Source organism: Heptranchias perlo, chromosome 40 (assembly GCF_035084215.1).
Source record: "Heptranchias perlo isolate sHepPer1 chromosome 40, sHepPer1.hap1, whole genome shotgun sequence".
Lineage (NCBI taxonomy): Eukaryota > Metazoa > Chordata > Chondrichthyes > Hexanchiformes > Hexanchidae > Heptranchias > Heptranchias perlo.
In genome coordinates, this window is record NC_090364.1 from 16,220,319 (window position 1) to 16,244,793 (window position 24,475).

Here is a 24,475-nt window from a genome sequence, read left to right on the forward strand (position 1 = left end):
TGCAATTTCCTTAGCTATTTCTTTTAATACCATGGGGTGGACACCATCAGGGCCTGGAGATTTGTTTATCTTAAGTCCCATTATTTTCCCCATTACCATTCGTTTACTTATATTAAATCCAAAAAGTTCCTCCCTTTGACTTAATTTTAGGTTCCCTTGTTCCGCTGGTATTTTATCCTCTTCCTCTACTGTGGAAACAGATACTTGTTCATTTAACAAGTCTACCATTTCCTTATTGTCCATTATAGTCTCGCCTGCATCTGTCTTTAATGGGCCCACATTCCCCTATCCACTCTCTTTCTCTTAATATATTTATTAAATCTTTTACTGTTAGCTTTGATATTCTTTGCTACTTTTCCTTACTTCCTTTTTGCACCACATTACTTTCTTTGTATCCCTTTGTTGCATTTTATAGCTCTCCCAGTCTGCTGGATTTTCACTTTTCCTTGCATTTGTGTAAGCCCTTTCTTTTAGCTTGATACTATCTCCTACCTCATTTGTTGACCAGGATTGCTTAACTGCACATATGAAGCCTTTGCCTTTTAGGAGTATGTACTCTTTTTGTATCACACCAAACACTGTTTGTCTGTGGCTTTACACATTAACAGCTTAGCCCAGTTTACTGTGGTCAATTTATTTCTCATCCCCTCAAAGTTTGCCTTACTTAAATTTGAAACCTTGGTTTGGGATTCTCCCTTCTCCCTCTCAAACCTAATATCAAATTTAAATCACATTATGGTCACTATTTGCAAGATGTTCTCTTACTGTCAGATTGTTAACTAATTCTGATTCATTACTCATCACTAAATCTACTTTGGCCGGAGGATACACTGTTTTGTAAGGACAGGAGAATTATAACATATGTTGCATAGTGTATTATTCAGCTGGGCATATCTTGGCCTACCTCATTAAGACCACAAGGTTTAATTGCTGTGAAATGGCACATTGTGACATCAATTGTTTCTGTATAGGTTGGCAGATGTTTGTAAATTGGCAGCTGCTCCCCAAGGTCAGAGAAACCAGCAAGAAATGAATGGCTTTTCCCAACTAATACTTCTGACACTGAAGTGTAATGGGTGTGCGCTAGATGCAAGGCTTTTATATATAGAAGATAATACAGGGGTCAATGTTGTCCTATGAGCTGGGGAACTTGGAAGCACATCAGGAGATTGGGATAGGAACCTAGGGAAACTTGTGAAGGAGAAAAGCAAATGCCTGTCCATAGGCACTACCTGTGCTCTCTCAACAGATGGATGGCAGAGATGTCAGCTATGGCTGTGGTAGCACTCTTGCCTCTGAGTCAGAATGTTATGGGTTCAAGTCCCACTCCAGAGACTTGAGCACAAAAATTTAGGCTGACACTCCAGCGCAGTACTGAGGGAGTACTGCACTGTCGGAGGTGCTGCCTTTCGGATGAGATGTTAAACCGAGGCCCCGTCTGCCCTCTCAGGTGGATGTAAACGATCCCATGCCACTATTTCAAAGAAGAGCAAGGGAGCTCAGGAAAAACTTCTTTACCCTAAGAGTGGTTAAAAAATGTGGAACGTGCTACCACAAGGAGTAGGTGAGGCAAATAACATAAGTGCATTTAAGGGGAAGCTAGATATGCACATGAGGGAGAAAAGAATAGAAGGGTATGCTGATAGGGTTAGATGAAGTAGGGAGGGAGGAGGCTCATGTGGAGCATACAAACATGCGAATTAAGAGCAGGAGTAGGCCATTCGGCCCCTCGAGCCTGCTTGCCGTTTGATAAGATTATGGCTGATCTAATTGTGACCTCAACCCTACTTTTCCATCTACCTACTATAACCTTTGACTCCCTTGTTAATCAGGAATCTATCTAACTCAGCCTTAAAAAATATTCAATGACCCTCCGCTCTCTGGGGAAGGGAGTTCCACAGTCTAACGACCCTCTGAGAGAAAAAATTTCTCCTCATCTCCGTCTTAAATGGAAGACCCCTTATTTTTAAACTGTGGCCACTAATTCTCCCACAAGGGGAAACATCCTCTCAGCATCTACTCCTTCTAGTCCCCTCAGGATCTTATATGTTTCAATAAGATCACCTCTTATTCTTCTAAACTCCAGTGTATACAGGCCCAACTTGTCCAACCTTTCCTCATAAGATAACCCCCTCATCCCAGGAATCAGTCGAGTGAACCTTCTCTGACCACCCCTAAAGTAATTATGTCCTTAAATAAGGAGACCAAAACTGCACACAGTATTCTAGATGTGGGCATAAATGCCGGCATAGACCAGTTGGGCCGAATGGACTGTTTCTCTGCTGTAGTTTCGATGTAATTCGATGTAAGTTCTCCCCGGTATCCTGGCCAATATTTATCCCTCAACCAACATCACTAAAATAGAATATCTGGTAATGTGTCTCATTGCTGTTTGTGGGAGCTTGCTGTGCACCAATTAGCTGCCGCGTTTTTTTTATTCATTCATGGGATGTGGGCGTCGCTGGCAAGACCGGCATTTGTTGCCCATCCCTAATTGCTCTTGAGAAGGTGGTGGTGAGCTGCCTTCTTGAACCGCTGCAGTCTGTGTGGTGTGTGGTTTCCTACATTACAACAGTGACTACGCTTCAAAAAGTGTATGTCTGTAAAGCACTTTGGGACGTCCTGAGGTCCTGAAAAGCGCTATATAAATCCAAGTCTTACTTCTCTTTCTATACTTTCCCCACCCCGAGTTACCAATCCTTTTAAAATGTGAACTTTGTAAGTATATTAGATTTTCAGCATGATTGATTAAAGACGTATTTTGAATCTAACCTTTTCTTCTCTCATTCCCCCATCTGATTTGTGCAGCAGTCTCTTGACTGAGCAGAGGCTGTTCCAGTTATAAATGTCTTCTTTTACAAAACTCTGATCCTACGCCTGTGTCTTGGGACCAGTTGATAATCTAATCGCCCAGCCGCACTCGTGATGAGCGTCAGCTGCTCTTGGACGGCTGCCTGTAGGAGCCCTGCAGCAACGCACTGAACCGGAAAGGTCGCTTTTAATCCTAAATAGACCACAAACTACAAGGGGAGTTACCATTCTTATTTGTCTGCACTTTAACCATTTGCAACAAGCGGTGTCTCAAAACCTCAGTCCTCTTCCCCGGCTGCAACAATCGCTGTTACACCAAGTATAGAGAAAGCACCCGAAACATTCCATCTGTAACATTCTGCGGGTTTTTTTGGCATCTCACCCAAGTGGTTGGCCATTGTTGGGCGTGAGACTACACAGTATCAGCAAGATATTTCCATTTGGGCGGCATCAAAGTTGACCCCAATTGTGTCCTCACCTGATATCCACATACATGCAGTGTCATTGTCAGAGTCAAGTGTCAGCCATGGCTCAGTGGGCAGCTGTCTCGCCTCAGTCATGAGTTCAAGTCCCACTCCAGAGACTTATGTAGAATTACGTAGAATGTACAGCGCAGAAACAGGTCATTCAGCCCAACTGGTCTATGCCGGTGTTTATGCTCCACATGGGCCTGCTCCCACCCCTACGTCATCCGACCCTATCAGCATAATCTTCAATTCCTTTCTCCCTTGTGTGTTTATCTAGCTTCCCCTTAAATGCATCTATGCTATTTGCCTCAACTACTCGTGGTAGCGAGTTCCACATTCTAATCACTCTCTGGGTAAAGAAGTTTCTCCTGAATTTCTTATTGGTGACTTTCTTATATTTATGGCCCCGAGTTTCTAGACTTGAGCGCACAATCCAGTCCAACACTCCAGTACAATACTGAAGGAGTGCTGCACTGTCGGAGGTGCCGTCTTTTTGGACGAGACATTAAACTGAGGCCCCGTCTGACCTCTCAGGTGGAAGTAAAAGATCTCATGGCAATACTTCGAAGAAGAGCCGGGGAGTTCTCCCCAGTGTCCTGGGCCAATGTTTATCCCTCAACCAACATCACTAAAACAGATTATCCGGTCATAATCATGCTTGTAGGATCGACAAATGTGCTGCTGTATTTCCTACACTTCTAAAGTACTTCATTGGCTGAGAAGTGCTTTGGGAAGTGAAAGGTGCTATATAAATGCAAGTCTTTCTTTCATTGAATAGCAATTAGCAGAATGAATCCTGGTTGATTTTTCCCCCTCCCTAACCTGGGAATGATGAGACCAATTATAGCACCTCTCTCTCTGTTGCTACTCTGGCTGAAATCAGCTAATTCAGCACAATCCAGATTACACCTGCGATCTTTCCAATCTCTATGGCTCAGTACCACAACAACCAGGACAGTCCAACTAGGGCTGGAGGAGGTTGCAGAGATAGGGAGGGGTGAGGCCATGGAGGGATTTGAACACAATAAGAATTTGAGGCATTCCCGGACTGGGAGCCAATATAGGTCAGTGAGCACAGAGGTGATGGGTGACAGGACTTAGTGCGAGTTAGGATACAGGCAGCAGAGTTTTAGATGAGCTCAAGTTTATGGAGGGTGGAAGATGGAAGGCTGGCCAGAGAGCATTGGAATAGTCGAGTCTAGAGCTACATAAGCATGGATGAGGGTTTCAGCAGCAGGTGAGCTGAGGCAGGGGCGGAGACGAGCGATATTACAGAGGTAGAAGCAGGTGGTCTTGGTGATGGAGAGGATATGGGGTCGGAAACTCAGCTCAGGGTCAAATAGGACACCAAGGTTGCGAACGATCTGGTTCAGCCTCAAACAGTGGCCAGGGAGGGGGATGGAGTCGGTGGCTAAGGAACAGAGTTTGTGGCAGGGACTGAAGACAATGGCTTCGGTCTTCCCAATGGTCAATGTCTCAGAGGCGACAAATCCCTATTCCATAAATCTTAAATTGCTGATACTAACCGATCTGGGTGTTTTGATTTAGGATATATCCACCAATGAGGCAAGAGTGCAAAGAACAGCCCTTTCCAAACTTCCAGGCCCACAGAGTACAAACAGGACAACCAGTGAGCAAGAAATAAAAGTGCAAATAAGACTGAATTGCTCGAGATTCAGGGCTAGATCGCCAGGGCTTTGGGCCACAGCTAGCCCACAAACCATATTGAAACGCTCTTTCAAAGAGCACGATGGGCCAAATATGCTGCATCATTCTATGATTCTATGATATGTTTTATCCTTATTTTTATTTAATACTTTGATTTTATATTATTATACGTGGTTAAATAGCAAAACTTATGAGACTTTGGGGAGCAGAGAAGTAGAGTTGGTAGGAGTTTCTCTGCAGCACAGACTGAGGAGCTGGGAGTCACAAAACAGAAGCATTACTGAATCACCAGTAGTAGGATTGTAAAATTGCAGTGTGACAAGTGTCAGCCTTGGTTCAGTGGTAGCGCTCTGACCTCGAGTCAGAAATCATGCTTTCAAGCCCCACTCCAGCACAATACTGTAGGAGTGCTGCATTGTCAGAGGTGCCGTCTTTCAGATTTTACATTAAACCAAAGCCCTGTCTACCTGTTCAGGTGGATGTGAAGGATCCCATGACATTATTCAAAGAGCAGGCTCTCCTGGCGTCCTGGCCAACATTTAGTCCTCAACCAACACCATCAAAACAAATTGACTTGTCGTTTATCGCATTGCTTTTTGCGGGACCTTGCTGTGCACAAATTGGCTGCTGTACTTATCCACCTAACAACATTGACTGCATTTCTAAAGTATTTCAGTGGCTGTAAAACTTTGGGATGTCCTGAGGATGTGAATGGTGCTATATAAATGCAAATTCGTTCTTCTGACAAGTTTGCAAAGATAGCTTACATTATAAATATGGACCTCACCCAAGTGGCTGTTCTACATGCATTATTTTGTCTAACTCACCTTGTAGTTATCAAGCTGCCTCTTCAGATTAAATTTCCCCCCCTCTTTTGTCATTGCTTGCAAATTTGACACAAAAAGTACGACTACAGGAAGTAAGGTTTCATAGACAGGAAATGCACACAGATGTAAGTTTTTAAAAAAATATATGTGTGTGCAAATGTTGTTCTGCCCCCAGAAGAGATGCATTTGATTGCCCCCTAATATTTTTTCCCTCGAACTTCCTCCCCTCCTGAAGGTGTTAATTCTTTGTTGGGGTATGGCGCTCTGCGGTACCTCACTGACACCTCACCCAAGTGGCTATTCTACATGCCTTATTTTTTCTAACTCACCTTGTAGTTTTCAAGCTGCCCCTTCAGATTAAATTTCCCCTCCTCTTTTGCCATTGCTTGCAAATTTGACCAGTTTGTGCTGAGTTTCTGAATACAAGTGGCTAACGTAAGTTACAGGCAGTAGCGACCCAGAGACAATTTTTAACAGCATCCCCACTGCTATAAGCTTAAGTAGCAGTCTTTCCTCAGGGATCTTGTCAAACAGTTTTTGGAAGGCAAGCTACACCATGTCGTAGGGCTTTCTACAATTCGTTGGAGATGTCACTCAAAACAGTCAAGGAGGTTAATACCCATCTGAATCGCTGTTGGCTGATGTGTAGTGAGTTATTATTGTCTAAGTAATCTCGAGGTTACTCCTGATAGCGAATTCCTTTACTTTATATGGATACTGAAAGATCTGTTTTGTGACTCTTTTTGAAAATGGACACCAAATTAGCCCGTTTCCAATCCACTGGGACTCCCCAGTATTCAAAGACTGTGGATGCCTCTTAGATATGGATAAATACTACTATCTTTGGGATTTACTTGTTTTGAGTCTTTCGAGACTGTCTCGAATTTCCATCTCATTTATGTCACTTCGTTAATTTTATTTGGTTTATTGATATTCAGGGAAGGAGGAAGTTATCATTTCGTAAATTACCAATGTTATGTTCATACTCCGTTTTGGCTCCATCACCTTTTATACTACATATAAACAGGAGTAGGCCATTCAGCCCATCAAGCTTATTCCGGCATTCAATTGGATGTGAATTCCACATTTCCACTTCCCTTTGTGTGAAAAATTGCTACCTGATTTCACTCTTGAATGGCCTAATTTAAAATTGTGCTCCCTTGTTCTAGATTCCCCCACCAGAGGAAATAGTTTTTCTCTATCTACCCTATCAAATTCTTTTAGAATTTTAAACACCTCAATTAGATCACCCCTCAACTTTTTAAACTCCAGGGAATACAAACCAAGTTTATACAACCTCGCCTCATAATTTAACCCTTTAAGCCCCAATATTATTCTGGTGAATCTGCACTACAACCCCTGCAAGGCCAATATATCCTTACTGAGGTGCGGTGCCCAAAACTGGACGCAGTACTCCAGATGGGGTCTGACCAAGGCTGTGTACAGCTGAAGCATAACTTCCTCACCTTAGTAGTCCAGCCTTTTTGTGATAAAGGCTAACATTACACTAGCCTTTTTGATTGCTTACATAGAATTATATAGAAGTTAAAGCACAGAAACAGGTTGTTTGGCCCAACCGGTTTATGCCGGTGTTTATGCTCCACACGAGCCTCCTCCCACCCTACTTCATCTAACACTATCAGCATATCCTTCTATTCCTTTCACCCTCATGTACTTAATCTAGCTTCCCCTTAAATGCATCTATGCTATTTGCCTGAACTACTCCTTGTGGTAGTGAGTTCCACATTCTTACCACTCTGGGTACAGAGGTTTCTGCTGAATTCCCTATTAGATTTATTGGTGGTGATCTTATATTTATGTGCTCTAGTTTTGGACTCCCCCACAGGTGAAAACATCTCTACATCTATCCTCTCAAATCCCTCCATAATTTTAAAGACCTCTATTAGGTCACCTCTCAAGCCTTCTCTTTTCTAGAGACAAGAGCCCCAGCCTGTTCAGTCTTTCCTGATAGTTATAACCTCTTGGTTGTTGTATCATCCTTGTAAATCTTTTTTTGCACTTTCTCCAGTGCTTCTGTATCCTTTTTATAATATGGAGACCAGAACAGTGCATAGTACTCCAGTGTGGTCTAATCAAGGTTCTGTGCTTAGAACATAAGAACATAAGAAATTGGAGCAGGAGTAGGCCAATCGGCCCCTCGAGCCTGCTCCGCCATTCAATAAGATCATGGCTGATCTGATCCCAACCACAAATCTAAAGAACACAAGAAGTCGGAGCAGGACCCGGCCACATAGCCCCTGGGCCCTCTCCGCCACCCACAGGGCATTGACCGATCCGAACTCAGCTTCATGTCCAATTTCCTGCCCGCTCCCCATAACCCCTAATTCCCTTTACTTCTAGGAAACTGTCTATTTCTGTTTTAAATTTATCTAATGATGTAGCTTCCACAGCTTCCTGGGGCAGCAAATTCCACAGACCTACCACCCTCTGAGTGAAGAAGTTTCTCCTCATCTCAGTTTTGAAAGAGCAGCCCCTTATTCTAAGATTATGCCCCCTAGTTCTAGTTTCACCCATCTTTGGGAACATCCTTACTGCATCCACCCGATCAAGACCCTTCACAATCTTATATGTTTCAATAAGATCGCCTCTCATTCTTCTGAACTCCAATGAGTAGAGTCCCAATCTACTCAACCTCTCCTCATATGTCCGCCCCCTCATCCCCGGGATTAACCGAGTGAACCTTCTTTGTACTGCCTCGAGAGCAAGTATGTCTTTTCTTAAGTATGGACACCAAAACTGTATGCAGTATTCCAGGTGCGGTCTCACCAATACCTTATATAACTGCAGCAATACCTCCTTGTTTTTATATTCTATCCCCCTAGCAATAAAAGCCAACATTCCGTTGGCTTTCTTGATCACCTGCTGCACCTGCATACCAACTTTTTGATTTTCTTGCACTAGGACCCCCAGATCCCTTTGTACTGCAGTACTTTCCAGTCTCTCGCCATTAAGAAAATAACTTGCTCTCTGATTTTTCCTGCCAAAGTGCATAACCTCACATTTTCCAATATTATATTGCATCTGCCAAATCTCCGCCCACTCACCCAGCCTGTCTATATCCCCTTGCAGGTTTTTTATGTCCTCCTCACTCTCTACTTTCCCTCCCATCTTTGTATCATCTGCAAATTTTGATATGTTGCACTCGGTCCCCTCCTCCAAATCGTTAATATAGATTGTAAAGAGTTGGGGACCCAGCACCGACCCCTGTGGAACACCACTGGTTACTGGTTGCCAGTCCGAAAATGAACCATTTATCCCAACTCTCTGCTTCCTGTTCGATAACCAATCCTCCACCCATGCCAGAATATTACCCCCAATCCCGTGGGTAATATTCTGGCATGGGTGGAGGATTGGTTATCGAACAGTAAGAGGGCACCTCTTCGCTGCCCTCTTACTGTTTCACTACTGAATTTCTTCCTGTTGTGGCTGTGCTTTTTTCATGTCTATCCTTGCCCCTTTAACCATCCTTTTAGTATATTTCTGTAATTTCTTATAGTTACTTCGGCAACCCCTTCACCTCCCTCCCTGCAGGATTTGAAGCAGTGGTTTAGTTAGCATGGTGTGATATTTCCACTTCCTACAGCAGTATGATCATCTTTCCATGAACAGGATTTCCCAATTTACTGCTAATCATGTGACATTCTGTGCATTAGGCTCACACACACACAAGGAATGAGTCAACATTGCCCAGAGACACATTGTCCAATAACCCAAATTCCAGATTGAAAAGGCATCACCCAACCCCCGCAGTGACATTTAAAAAATAATTTAAAAGCTGAACCACACAAACTCCCTTCAAAAAAGTCTGCATCTGGTTATTTCTGCAGGCTTAACAGCAAAAGCTTGGTCTTTGAAATGTTTGTTCCAGGTCAAGAAGCATTTTGTTTTATAAATCAATCTTTCCAGGACTTCACTAATTCAGTGCACACGGTAAAAGAGACTGTGTTGTGTTGCATCAAATCCTCCCACCCAGTGCTGAGTCAAACAATATCAAGTGGGCAATAGTGGGGCATTATACCTGGCCACAGTCACTGTTGTAATGTAGGAAACGCAGCAGCCAATTTGCACACAGCAAGGTCCCACAAACAGCAACATGATAATGACAAGATAATCCGGTTTTAGTGATGTTGGTTGAGAGCTTCCCTGCTCTTCTTCGAAGTAGTACCATGAGATCTTTTACGTCCACTCGAGAGGGCGGACAGGGCCTCAGTTTAAAGTCTCACCCGGCCCCTCAGACATGCAGCACTTCCTCAGTATTGCACTGGAGCGTCAGCCTGGATTACATGCTCAAGTCTCTGGAGTGGGACTTGAACTCACAATATTCTGACTCAGAGGTGAGAGCGCTACCCACTGAGCCACAGCCGATACTTCACGCTCCCCATAATCGAATAATCAGCCAACACTCACCGTCTAGGCTCACATATGAAAAGGGGCAAGTCCATCAACACCTGTGAAACCAAACACCAGCATGAGTCAGTGCATTGAGGGGTAGAGGGAACAAAAAATAAAGTTACCCTGGTGGAACTGCTATGGTTCAGCACTTGTTTTGCTAAGTAGTGTTTTTTTCCCTCCTTGCCTCAGTGGTCCTGAAAGGATTAGCACAGTAAACATGTTCCTGGCCAGCTCCCATAACATCATGCTGTTGAGTTCAAAGAGCTGTTTGGTCAGCCAGAACTGATCAGACCTCAGACTGAATGACAACAAAGTTGTTGACCGGTTGGGAATTTATACGGCATGAGTTTATTATCTTCTCACAAATCCAAGAGGAGTGGTGGTGGATAATTCCTTCCTTGCCCTTTTAACAGAATTGAAAAGCTAGAGACTGTAATATGTCTGATAATTAACTTCATTTATTCATTTCAAAACATTTATCTTAAAACTTCATACACGCAGTCCTACATCTAAAATGTGTGTGTAAACAACTTAACAGGAACGTGAGCGTGGTTTTATCCAAGACCGTTCATGTTACCTGGTCTTGAAGGTAGGCCAATGTTCCTGAGTGAAACTTTGTATCTCTTTTTAGACCATTTTCTTTCATTGTCTAGTTCTTGCTGGATTCAAATTTGCTGGGTGATTAATGACCCTTAGATCATTGAACAGATTGCCAGACAGTTAGTGCGGGAGGGGCTTATGTCCCGTAACATTGTATCTTTGCTCTTCCCACACTATAGTCTTTGTTGTACGAGCCTTGGACGTCTTATTTATACTGCAGTAATTTCCTTCTTTTACACTCCCCCTACTGTGATAAAAAGCCTGTTTTAACCTAATAACCCTTTTAGCTCCAATTATATTACTGCCAACTTGCTTATTTATTTAATAATCAGTTCGTGCCTATCCTTACAGAATAATGTCTTCAGCCTTGAAATTCATCTTCTCCAATGTTATCAGCGTCACTGTGCTCAAAAGACAGGTTTTGCAAGCACAGTTTAAACCAATTCTGTCTACATTAGCTGTTCTCTCTCTATTAGAATAATGTAAAAACATATTTATATTCTTACAAGCGGCTTTAAACATTTTATATTTGGAAGTTTGACTTATGTAGCAATAGCTACAATAGTGAGCAAGATAAATATATCCATTTAATGAAAAGTCATGCATCTAGATCATTAAAAAGTCTTGCGTTTATATAGTGCCTTTCACGACCTCAGGATGTCCCAAAGAACTTTACAGCCAATGAAGTACATTTGAAGTGCAGTCACTGTTGTAATGTAGGAAACACAGCAGCCAATTTGAACACACAAAGTCCCACAAACAGCAATGTGATAATGACCAGATAATCGTTTTTTTAGTGATGTTGGTTGAGGGATAAATATTGGCCAGGATGCCGGGGAGAACTCCTTTGCTCTTCGAAATAGTGTCATGGGATCTTTTACGTCCACCAGAGGGGCAGATGGGGCCTCAGTTTAATGTCTCATCCAAAGGACGGCACCTCTGACAGTGCAGCACTCACTCCCAGTGCAGTACTGAGCGTCAGCCTGCATTATGTGCTCAATTTTCTGAAGCGGGACTTGAACCCAAGACCTTCTGACTAAGAGGCGAGAGTGCTACCCACTGAGCCACGGCTGACACCTCATGCAGGTCATATTTCAAAGTGTCACACATGAAAAAGACTTCTCTCACTTCCTTCTGATTGCATGAAATATTATTGAACAGGTGCGAAACCTACCAATGAAAAGCAGGAAACAGCTACCAATAGAGTAAGAGAAGGCAAGTAAGAGAAGGTGAATCAGTGGAATCACTCAAATAATTTCTTCAGCTCCTATTTTCTTTCATCATTTGGGTCAGTGTAATACAGTCAAAATAACATTTCCAACCTAACACACACACACAAAAAAATTACACCATTCTGAAAAACAAAAATCAGTCAGCTCACCGATAAAATTAGTCATATTTGTAGGAACATCTGCAGGATTCCCCAAATAGGCTCGTCTGTCTGCTGTCCTTACCCGGTCGGGCCTATTTGTGACTCCAGTCCCACACCAATGTGGTTGACTCTTAAGTGCCCTAGCAACACTTTCAGCAGTTCAAGAAGGCTGCCCACCAGCACCGTCTCAGGGCAACTAGGGATAGGCAATAAACGTGGGCATCCTTGCTAGCGATGCCCACATCCCAGAGAATGAATTTTAAATTTTATATATATATATATATATATATATATATAGTGTTCCATTCCACCGCAATTTGATGAGCACTAAAAGTAAAACAAATAATTACCCCAGATATTCCTGTCAAAAGCAATAAACATAAAAATCCATATTCAAAACAAATCCATCTTTATTAATTCCTATTAAATATATTTTAGTTACAAGTTTTTAGTTGGGTCAATAACATGAAATTGAGTATCATACAGCACCATTTTAAACTTCATACTCGCTGTCAATCAGTATCAATACATGAGAAATGCTCCATTTTTATACTATTAGAGCTATTTAAAAGTGCATATTATTCAGCTTATGGTCACTCAGCTTTTCCAATGCAGATTGTGTTCTTTTAAAAATAAAAGTCTAAATGGTTTCTCAGTGCACTCCTGGAACCCAGCACAGCCCCCATCACAGTGACACAAGACCCATGACGTAACAGAGGCCTAACCACAGTGACGAGACCCTTGACGTAACAGAGGCGTAGCCACATTTTTGAAGAGTTGGTGGACAGCAGGGACAATCCCAGGTTTTGGGCCAGGGGTCTAACCCATTACCAAAACATAATACAAAGTGGAGGAGGAAATTCCAGCTATGCCGATTACCCCCACACTAAAGCACACTAACTCGCCGACTGACTGCATTCAGAAGATTGCCTTCGTACAAACTCATTCTGAACATACTGGCAGAACATAGCAACAGTTCAAAATGTCAATCTATTGTTCCTGTGATTTTGCTCCTTCTGTCTCCGCGGTGTTGGTCAGTGTAGGGTGCACTTTTCCACAGTGGGGGTGGGGGGACGGGAGGAACAATAAGGAGGTCACTTCATGCCATCACACATCTTGTATCAGCTGATGAAAGGGCAGAAGCTGAAGTCACTGCCCAGCCTCAGTCAGGTACTCAATTAAAAAGAGTCCACTTTTCTCTCCCTCTCCTGACTCCTACTGAGATTTCAGCTTGACAGCTCCCTAAAAGCCCGTTCTTCAAATGTCAGCCTGGCTGGAACCCTGGAGACAACGCACACCAGTCCAATCTAGTCCTCAATCCAAGGTACACAGATTTGCACTCTCTAGCAACAGTTTATCTGAACGGTGATCAGTACAGAACTCTGGCTGACTTTCACCCCTTTGTTGGCCCAGCTGAGGGACTGAACCTTGAACCTTCCTGCTCCTCAAATCACTACAACACAGAGCATTTGGCCAGTGAGGCAAAGGGTAGGGAGTTGCACAAAACGGCTTGCAGCAGGGGGAATAACTTCTGGTCTCTCCTTCCTTCCCCCCCGGTAGAGAACATTCACTATGCTGCGGACCAACTTTAACAGCGAAGGTTCGGCACTGCCAACACCATTTCACTGTGGTCACGGGAGGTTGGAGTGTTATGTTTCCATTCCTTCCCTCGGGGATACTCAGTGACCTTGCTGCACTCATGTCTATTGAAGGTGAGTTTCACCAGTGGAGTGCTTGAGGCAATGGCAGCAGGAGAGTGAGCAATGTCCCTATGCAGTCCAAACGGGTGGGAGGTGGGCACAGCCATAGGGGCTTTGTAAAAAGCAAGTTCTCCTTCTACAACTCAATAGTATAAAAATCAGAAACCTGTCTCTCAACTTCCATCCGTTGGCTTTAAAGCAATTCACACAGCTCTCTCATATTGGCCCAGAGATACTTATTGCACATTTAATTTTCATTCAACATTTGTAAACCAACAATTATTATATTATTCCAACATTAGCATTGAGCATTAGAATTAATTACCTTAAAATTGACAAGAGCAAGAGATGTGCTTAGGGAGCGTATGTACAAACAACTGGGGAGGATTAATTTGAGTGTGTCAGGGCATCGATCTCTGCCACAGAGATCAGGGAGGCCTGCATGTGATTCCCAATCATAGCTCCCCCCACGGCACCGCCCTCAGTCGAACGATACATGGGTGGGGATGGTGAACATGGAGGGTGGGAGACAATAATTTGAAAAAAGGGATAAAAAGATTCAGCCATTCCCCCCCTCCCAGAATAAACCAAACATTCCAGCCCCAGGGTAATGCAATAGTCCAGAGAGGGGGGAGAGGAACCGCTACACGAGTACCAATTGTGAACGATTTGCACCATTTCACAAGTACCAATTGTGAACGATTTGCACTGTTTCACGAGTACCAATTGTGAACGATTTGCACCTTTTCACGAGTACCAATTGTGAACGATTTGCACCGTTTCACGAGTACCAATTGTGAACGATTTGCACCGTTTCACGAGTAACAATTGTGAACGATTTGCACCATGCCCCAGTGCTGGCAGCTGAAGCAGATTCCAGGTCCTGAGTCAGTGGAAGCTTTCATTCTACGTCAAACTGGAACCTTTACGCAGTTAAACTAGAGGATTTCATAATACTCCAAAGTCCATTAACTGTGCTGAGCACCTCATATTCAAAAGTAATGATTATAGCTCCAACCCCTTCTCCTAACACGAATATCTAATTTTAACCCGTACGGAGGTAAAACCACCATATAATTCAGCACCCATATGTTATTGAGACAAATTTTGCCACAACGTCATGAGTCCTGCACGGTGCTCTCCCAGCTGCTCGTTCAGCCTCCGCTCGCAGCTGCAAAGGGGGCGAGGATGTGTGGAGTGTGGATTCAGAAACCAGGTTCTTCACTGAAGACCAGGCTACAGGGTGGCGGGGGGGGGGTGGGTAGGGGAGGGGAGGGGGAATAATCACAAGTTTGAATGGCACAGAGCCGCAAATATTCAACCAGCGCCTGGACTGGGGAGGGGGTGTCCCTCAGCTAACTGGTACAGCCACCTTAGAAATGCAGAACGCCAGACAGGGCACAGCTTCACCAGACTGCCCGTGCAATTTGCTGGAGGAGTCGAGGGGCAAGCGACTGGGGATCAGAATTATTGCCACGAGGACAAATACGATTGACGCAGCCTCCCGTCAAGCAGCAGATACCCATTTCACAGCACACAGTCCACATCATGACCTTCCACCCCCCCAACCCAAAAAAAACACAACACCCTGGGAAATGCAACGGTCAATGTGAAGTTTGTTTCCGCAATTTAATGGAATAAATCAACGAGCATCATCAGTAGCTTACTATTAAGAGTGCTACTGGCACAGGAGAGGTTTATATCAAAACTATGGTATCTTCAATTCGACGTGCAGAGACTAACCCACCCAATGGGGCCTGAGGCAGCCAGCTTCTACCATAACTGGCCCATCTCGTTGAAGACATGGGACTTGTCCTTGGATTACCGGACGCCATCTAATCCCTCACCCAAGAGGCCATTCTTCATGCGCAAGCCTAGACTGACTGACTGTTCGACTTGGGAGGGCATCAAGGCCAAGCCCCACCTTGCCCTCAGCCGACGCCCACTCCTGGGGGGGGGGGGGGTGGTGGTGACTGGATAGCGATCACAAGCGGGAAGCCGCGGTTCATTCCCTCTTCCCGCTCGTAACTCAGGGATGCCGAGGCCAATTTCAGCACTCCTACTGCTGACTCAGACGAGACCACCCTGACTCAGACGAGACCACCCTGACTCAGACGAGACCAGTGCCCAGTGCCCTCTGTGGCGCGTTTGGCACAGACCCGCACTCGCTCACAGAGGCAGCTACAACTTTGACAAATTACTAAAAGGCGTGAGTTAGACGTGTCCGAGGCGGTGAAGAAAACTGAATCACGATAAACCAACTGACATGGGCAGCTCTGGATTCTTGTACCTCATACTTGGAGCGGCCGCAATCTTTAAGGTTTCCCCAGTCTGTTAGTTTACTGGACTTACCGTGACCAGGAGCTGCTCTCAGTATCTGTCAAGCGGCTACAGCTGGATTCAAAAAAAAAAATAACCTTGGTGTCGCTGCTCAGTTTTCACTGGCCCTGGGCCAGGAGCTCTGAATGATTGGGAAAAGGCAGGGCCCAGAGTTACCAAACAGGTGGCCCCTGTGTGTTACATAACCTCGGTGGAACAGCACAGAGGATCAAGAGGTTACAGAACACTTGGCACCTGTAGATATGTGCGTACGTCTACCAGGAACTCTCTGGCACAGGTTCAAACAAACAGTGTAAACTCCATTCTGCCACGAAGCCAATTCTTTTAATCAAAAAAAAAACTACCATCGTTCACTCTCTAAGACTCCTAGCCCATCTGAGCCTCAACACACAAACTCCAACTGACAGGAAGCCCCTCTCCCCTCCATTACCCAAAAGTCCTTCCTTTAACTGCCCAGCTTTTCATGACTTGAGGCCCAAATTCGTCATCATCTGTTCATACACCGTCCAGGCCATGGCGGCCATTAGCGTCCGACGCAATGACCGTGGGACGGCACCTCGGAAAAAGCCCACAGCTCCGTGGTTCTGAGGAGGGAGAGGGAGAGAAGTATTAATATGTATACGTTGATAATCAAGCAAGAGCCCATCGAGAAGGAGCTCACAGTTTAATTGTTCCTCTTCCCCATAGCATTCAGTGCTGGAGGACTATTCCAATGCTCTCCTCGCCAGCCTCCCATCTTCCACCCTCCATAATCTTGAACTCACCCAAAACTCTGCTGCCCGTATCCTAACTCGCACCAAGTCCCGTTCTCCCATCACCCCTGCGCTCGCTGACCTACACTGGCTCCCAGACCCTGAACGCCTCCATTTTAAGATTCTCATCCTCGTGTTCAAACCCCACCCCCCAATGGCCTCACCCCTCCCTATCTCTAACCTCCTCCAGCCCTACAACCCTCCGAGATCTCTGTGCTCCTCCAATTTCTGGTCTCTTGCCCATTCTCTCCCCTTTCTTCATCCCTCCATTGGCGACCGTGCCTTCAGCTGTCTAGGCCCTAAACTCTGGAATTCCCTCCCTAAACCTCTCTTCCTTTATAACCCACTAAAACCTACTTCTTTGACCAAGCCTTTGGTCACCTGTCCTAATGTCTCCTCTTTTCCCTTGGTGTCAGATTTTGTCTGATAACGCTCCTGTGAAGCGCCTTTGGGATAACTACGTTAAAGGCGCTATATAAATGCAAGTTGTTGGCAGACAACCTGCTCCCAGCCCTCCAGCAATACTAGGAGGCTCCATGATGGTTTGCTGAGGACTTCTCCACCTCCTCATGAAAGGGGGACATCAGTCCTCTCCCACCCCCACAAGCGACCGAGATCTCATTTAATGCAAGGAAAGCTGTACGTTTGCCTTAGTTACAACATTGCATCTTGTCCTTGTATAGACTAAAACCCCCTCCCCCAAGCTCAGCCCAATGCCAGCTCCCATTTCATTTTCTCCTTCAGCCCCAGTGAGGACATCTCTCAGAATTAAGTGGACACAGAGAAAGAGACCATTTGGAAACGGGGAGAAGGCGACGAGATGTTTTAAGAGGGGTGGAGGGAGGGAGTGAAGCAAAGTAGCTTTTGGAGGGGAAAGAGAGGCACAGTGTCTGAAAGATCAAGCAGTAGGGAACGAGCATCAATCAGGCATCAGAGGAACAAAGGACACAGGGACCTATGGCTGAAGATCGGCAACAGGGAGCCGGCCGTGGAGAATTTGGGAGACAATTTGCTCGGGTACAGGGAGCCAGCAGACCTTGGCATGGACGGGAGGAATGGTCTTGGGAGACTTGGTGTGGGAAAAGAATTGAAGGGCGGAGACTAGAACATTGGAAAGTTAGACCTCAAGATGATGGGAAGATAGATAGGGCTTTAGTAGTGGGGGCGGACGGGCCGGGGGGGGGGGAAATAAAGAGTAAGATAGCGGTGTCCTCGAGGAGGAAGTATGCGGTGTTGGTGACAGACAGCTCAGTCCGAGGTTGGAACAGTACTCAGAAGTTGGGCATCGTTAGATTTAGCCCAAGGGGGCGACTGATGAGAGTTAGGGTCAGAGGCACTATGATGTCGGCAGGAGCGGAGAAGGACGGCTCAGCTTTTGTGGATCTTGAGGTGAATAAAATTTTGACGTGGCCGTGATTTCACAACAGACAGGCAATTGGAAAGTACGGCAAGAGCCATGGAGTCAATGGGTGAGGAGCAGGAGGTACGGTTGGCAGTCAGGGTACGCAGGGAAGCCAACTCCATGCTTGCACATGTCGTCACCGAGGGATAACATGTAAATAATGAAGAGCAGAGGGACGAGCGCAGCGGCCTGAGGAACATCAGATAGAAGGAAGCTCGTGGAGGAGAGAGGATTGGTCACATGTTGAAGGTGACAGAAGCCAAGGAGGACGAGGGTCAGATTGCGATAGGAATATTCGTAGAGGATGCGTCCATGAGACTTCAACTGGGGCCAGTTCAGGACCATGTATAAAGTGGAAGACAGACTGGAGAGGCTCAGAAAAGGTGGAGAATGGTGTTGGGCGACAATAATGCTTTCGAGTACTTTGAAGAGAAAGGGTTGGGTTGAAGATAGGGCAGCAATTAAGAGAGTACAGAGCAGGAGATGCATGGGGCCAAATGGCCGTACCTTAAAGATGAGGATAATGGTGTGTTTCACTCGCCGGCACTTCTGGGGCGCGAGCTGCATGTGGGTTTTTACGACATCAGCTGGCTGCGTCGCCAAAGACGCCAGAATTCCGGCAAAGATTCCGCAGCTGAAGTTAATCAGAGGGACAATCGGCGTGTCGTAGCGATCTGAGAGATCAAAGCAAAATTAGAGCTGACCACACAAAGCATTTCAATCATTCCTTCTGTGATCCCAACCGCCGATTAACAATCTTGTGTAGGGTGCATACTTGCTGTCCACAAACCTTACTTCCTGTGGTCATGATTTTTGGTCAACATTTCCCATTCAATTTTTCCCAGTCACAACATAGTTGCAGACTACGACCACTAGGTGCCTCTGTAGAGCAAGTCACAGAATCTTACTGCACAGGAGGCCGTTCGGCCCATCATGCCTATGCTAGCGCCGGCTCTTTGAAAGAGCTATCCACTTATTTCCACTCCCCCGCTCTTTCCCCATAGCCCTGCAAATTTTTCCTTTTCAAGTATATATCCAATTCCCTTTTGGAAGTTACTATTGTAGTAAACGCAGCGGCCAATTTGCGCACAGCAAGCTCCCACAAACAGCAATGTGATAATGACCAGATAATCTGTTTTAGTGATGTTGGTTGAGGGATAAATATTGGCCAGGACACTGGGGAGAACTCCCCTGCTTTTCTTCGAAATAGATCCCATGGGATCTTTTACATGCACCTGAGAGGGGAGAGTGGGGACCTCGTTTTAACATCTCATCCGAAAGATATGCCAGAGGGATGGTAGGACTCTACCATCATTTGGGAACGGAGGAGGAAGACCCTTGACATACAGTGGTGAGAGGCCCTCCTATGTATTTGTCCAGGATTCAATGCTTGGGGAATGTAGGGGAGATACAATAGGGGTCCGTCCAGTGGTGAAGCAGAAAACCTTTCGTTCTTCCAGTTTACCAGCTTATTTGGAAGGGGAGGGGATGCAGCAAAGTGGTTGGAATTATATTGGGATATTTGTACAGCACCTGGTGTTATAGACGATGTACATGTCGGCTGGATATCACCTTACCTGCTGAATGAATACCCACACTGCTCCAACCTCCTCGGCAATCAGCCATTACCAAATACTTTTAATACAACCCTTTGTACCTACCCAGATGCAGCAGTCCAATCATTCACCCCCCACCCCACCACCCTTCCACCCCTGTTTCAGTCAGTAATCTGCACGATCAGGCTCGGCGGTATGCTCGTCATGGTTGAACAGCTCACTGACATTCAGTGTCTGGGCTCAAGAATGGGCACGGGTGAGATAGTGAATATGGTTAAGCCCAGTGAACGTTACCCCCTCCCCTGAGATACTTTGGGAGAGGAAGAGAGAAAATTGAAAATCACTATCTGTCAATCACCTGTGATATTCCACACAGGGAGTCGAGAGAAAGCTTAGCCCTTCAGATTACCCTTCAGGGTTTGTGAAAGTGGGGGGGGGGGGGGGGTGGCGGGGAGGGCATATTTGAAACAGGGCGTGCTGACCTAATTCGGACCTCATTTTAAAGTCATACATTCTGTTCTTTATTTTTATATTTCCCTTATAATTTCCGATGACCACATTTATAATAAAAGCTATCCCAGTAAACTTATCACATTGTAATTACACCTTCTAACTAGTGTTGGCTCTGCAGCACCTCCCTGGCGGGAGGGTGTAATTACAGCATGACAAGTTTACATAGGAATTTACAATGGGAAAAGTAGACGGGAAGAGCACTGGCTCCACTGACGAGCTGTCCCTTTGTAGATCTGGGAGACGTACAGGATACGACGGAGAGAAGCGGATCCTTGCTTTTCCAACGGTGCTGGTTATACGAGGCTGGGACATCACACGTTGTAAACCAGTCCGTGCAAGCGCTGTCCGCACTAAACGTCCCCCAAAGTACCTTTCATTGAGGCAACATCGACACGCACACGCACCTTCAGGCACTGCTTTCTTGGTCTGTGTGTAGAACATCAGGTAAATCCCGGAGAAGGGTGCGTCACGCAGGAGTGTAGCAGTCAGTCCGCTGAACAGCGCTCTCGTACCCTCCATCTTGTAGATATTTCTCAAAGCACCGAACACACTTTCGTAACGATACTTCCCACTCTGCAGACGCAGACACATACCAGTGATTAATTTGCTCTTCCCATTTCCTGAATTTCCCTCCCACACATTTAGCTAAAGAAGTGATGCTTCAGTGCAGTGAAAAAGATTTACACAGCACCTCACCAGCTATCTTGGAAATGCCTGAGTGATGCACATTTAATTGACAAGTTTGTCGTCTAGTGACACAGGTGTACACTGTAGGATTTTATACTGGGGTCCCTGGACCATGAAGGGCTCAGCGAGATCACCAGATTTCTTTATGTCTTGATTTATTTTTGTTGCTGTTTCCCTTTTGGACAGAGAACAGGATCTTTCAAAAGTTAGTGCAGGACGTCGTAGAGAGCAGGTCTGTGTGGCTCAGTGGGGGGTGGGGGTGTTGGTGGGTTCTGTATTGGCTGAGGTTTTATGAAGAGTGGCGGCAGGAAGGAGTGTATTTGAAAACTCGAGGTGATGAAGGCCTGGATTACGGGTCCAGCAGCAGTGGGGGATAGGGTGGGACTACCAGGGGTTCCGATCAAACGTGGGCTATAAAGTTGAGCTCAGGCCCAACAGAAGGCCCAGGCTGTGAACCACCAGGTCTGGACCGAGGGGGCAGCCAGGGAGACGAGGGCAAGTTGGTGCTGGCGTGAGTGGTACAGGGCGCCTGACGTCGAAACGTAGGTCCTTTCAATTCATGCAAGACTTGGTGTTGGACAGTGGACAACGATGGCAGACAGATTAACCGTGAGCATGTGTTGTAGCAGACACCCCAATGCCAGAGCAGGCCATCACCAAGAGGTAGCACATGGATGGTGAAGGGGGGGTGGGGTGGATGGATCTCAGATGTGACTGTGTGGGCATGGGAGATGCAGTGATTGCGTTGAGAGCATGTGGGAGTGGAACTACGAGAGAAAGCAGTCCTACAGAGGCGAGATGATGGAGGAAGAAACGCAATGGTCAGCAGGCAAACGAGGGCAGCGAAAAGGTGAGAAAGGATTGCAGTCACAAAGTGGTGACTTTAACCAGGGCGGTCTCAGTTTGTGTAGGGAAGGGACGGCTGGAGCACAGTACAGCAGGAGCATTACTACAAGTCCCCGCTCGAGGCTACAAGTTCCTGCACTCAGAGGTAGGGAGGTTGGTGCTGGGGGAAGAGGCACTTCCCATTCTGCAACCAGTGGAAGCACCAAGCATTCCCAAATCAGGTACAGCACAGTAACCCGCCCCCTGAACTCTGCCCCCCGAACTCCACCGCGTCCACGAAACCAGCGGGAACCGACTCTGGGCTCGCTGAGCTGCATTGCCCAATCAGGGGCTGTTTTGTGCTTCGCAGGCCATGCCCCCTGGAACTTGGGGCTGCACAAATTCATCTCATGTTAAAGACTCTTAGGATAGCTCTACCTAAGAGCCGGCATGGGCACGATGGGCCGAATGGCCTCCTTTATGCTCTATCCTTCTATTATACTTAGGGCCACCAGAAAGGGCGAGTTTCATCCCCTTTGGGGCTAGAGCTCAGTCTCCACTGCATTTCTTTTATGTACCTGATTCCCGGCTTCTATTATTCTGCGTAGGCTTCAGGCATAAATGGGGTGTATTATTTCAGGCACAGATCAATCTGACGCAAGGGTCTATTGGATAAATATCGCCCCCTCCCCAGTAGTGGTGAAAACCCTACAACTGGGACATGGTGTGAAAACTCACCTCGTATCGAGTCTTCACCACTGTTACAGGCAGCATGCAGACACCCGCCACTGTGCGAGCAGTTGCCCCCAAAGCCACTGATTCCAACGCTGTCGGGCTTCTCTCGCTGGAGAGGAAAAAGAGTTTTTAAGACACGGGGCTCTGTGCAGAGCGTCACCTGCTCCTGGGATGGGTGGGAGGGGAATAGTTTGGTGACACCTCACCTCGGGGGTACGGGGTAAGGAAAACCTTCCTCCGCTCACGATGCGATACAGTACAGACCACCAGAGCCCACGGCCCGTGCGATGGATTCTCTTCCTTCTCCAGCCTGGCGCTGTCATGGCGTCAAACAGCGGGCACGGTTTCAGGGTCAACCATCCAGCTCGGTGTAAACTCCGCCCACAGGTTGGCAGACGTCGCACCCACATCCCAAAATAATCCTGGGACTGCCATCTCTTTACATTCAATACGTTACTTCACCATCACCATCTAAATGCCAGCCCGAAACCCAACGTGCTAAAGCCACCATCAGACACCAAACCAAGGGTAACAGCAGTGCACCAGTCTGTCCTTCAGGGATTCCTCCTAACCTTCTTTGCACCACCCTGGACTTTAAGTGGTCATCCAACCATCCCTCTCCACTTCTGAAGGGGCTGACTCATTCTGGGGACAGATCCACGGGCGCTAAAAACCTGGAGAACCCCCCCCCTCTACACAGCCTGAAGCCCCGCACACCCACTGCAGCATGGGTTAGGTACAGAGTAAAGCTCCCTCTACGCTGACCCATCAAACACTCCGAATACACGCCCACTAGGAACTGGGCCAAGACTCATTTCACACTGATCCCTTGCAGCCAGTAGAGAATCAGCCTGTCATTCTGGGTTGGATTTGAACCCGGGCCCCAGAGGTAACAAAATATTCCAAGATCTCCGTCTCACCTGAAGAACTGCTGCTTCATGGAGTACAGCATGCTGAAGTAAATCCCAACGCCGGGAATGCATCGGACAAACGACTGGACACCAGAAGACAGAGCGAGGGAGATGGAGAGAGGAAGAAAAGGAGGAATTAGGTTTGAGGTTTTCAGCCTGTGTCCTTTTCCACCAGATAGTTCCTTGTGAATCAACACACACAGTCACAACACACAGCTTGTAAAATGTGTGGGGGGGAGAAAGAACCTCTTGTCCCCTCCCCTCACCCCTCCATTGTGGGCCACTGACCCATAACTGGGCTCCCAGTCTGCGGACACTGTAGGCCGTGTGGCCGGGGGAGGGGCTGGGACTATTCGCTCCCCCTGGGCGGGCAGAGATGTGCTCCTAAACCACACAGACCAGGAAGGCTCCAGGTTCGATCCCCAACCTGTACCGAATTGGCTGATCACAGCTGAGGCATTGCTAAGGGCGCCCAGAACAGGACTGGAGGCACCTAGTTGGAGAGCTAGCACCAGGACAGCTTCAAGGGGCCGAATGGCCTCCTTTGGTGATGCAGTTTCCACAGATCAACTCCAATCCACTGAATCATCCAGATATCTCTCATGGGAGATTTGGTTGATCTCATTCAGCCCCTCGAGCCTGTTCCACCATTTAATCAGATCATGGCTGATCTGTACCTCAACACCATTTTCCCGCCTTTGTTCCACATCCCTCGATACCCTAGTTTATCCCACACCCCCCCTTATTTTCTGCCAAATGGTCACAGAGGGACTGGGGGCCCTCAGTACCTCAGAAGTGATCACTCTACCGATGCATGGCTATTCGGCCGTGAAGAACCTCATCTCCAAACTCGATCCTGAGCTCATTCAGACAGGCGTACTTTCCAAAGGAACTGC

General features: G+C 46.4%; 1 protein-coding gene across 1 annotated transcript in view; it reads right to left on the bottom strand.

The window, feature by feature from the left end:
* Positions 1-24,475, bottom strand: part of slc25a38b (solute carrier family 25 member 38b) — a 41,103-nt gene that overhangs the window by 3,788 nt on the left and 12,840 nt on the right. The window contains 6 exon segments of the mRNA XM_067974699.1: positions 10,202-10,242; positions 16,211-16,782; positions 18,860-19,026; positions 20,826-20,994; positions 22,672-22,777; positions 23,589-23,662. Of these exon segments, the coding sequence (XP_067830800.1) occupies positions 16,660-16,782; positions 18,860-19,026; positions 20,826-20,994; positions 22,672-22,777; positions 23,589-23,662 (639 nt within the window). The 3' untranslated portion in view covers positions 10,202-10,242; positions 16,211-16,659.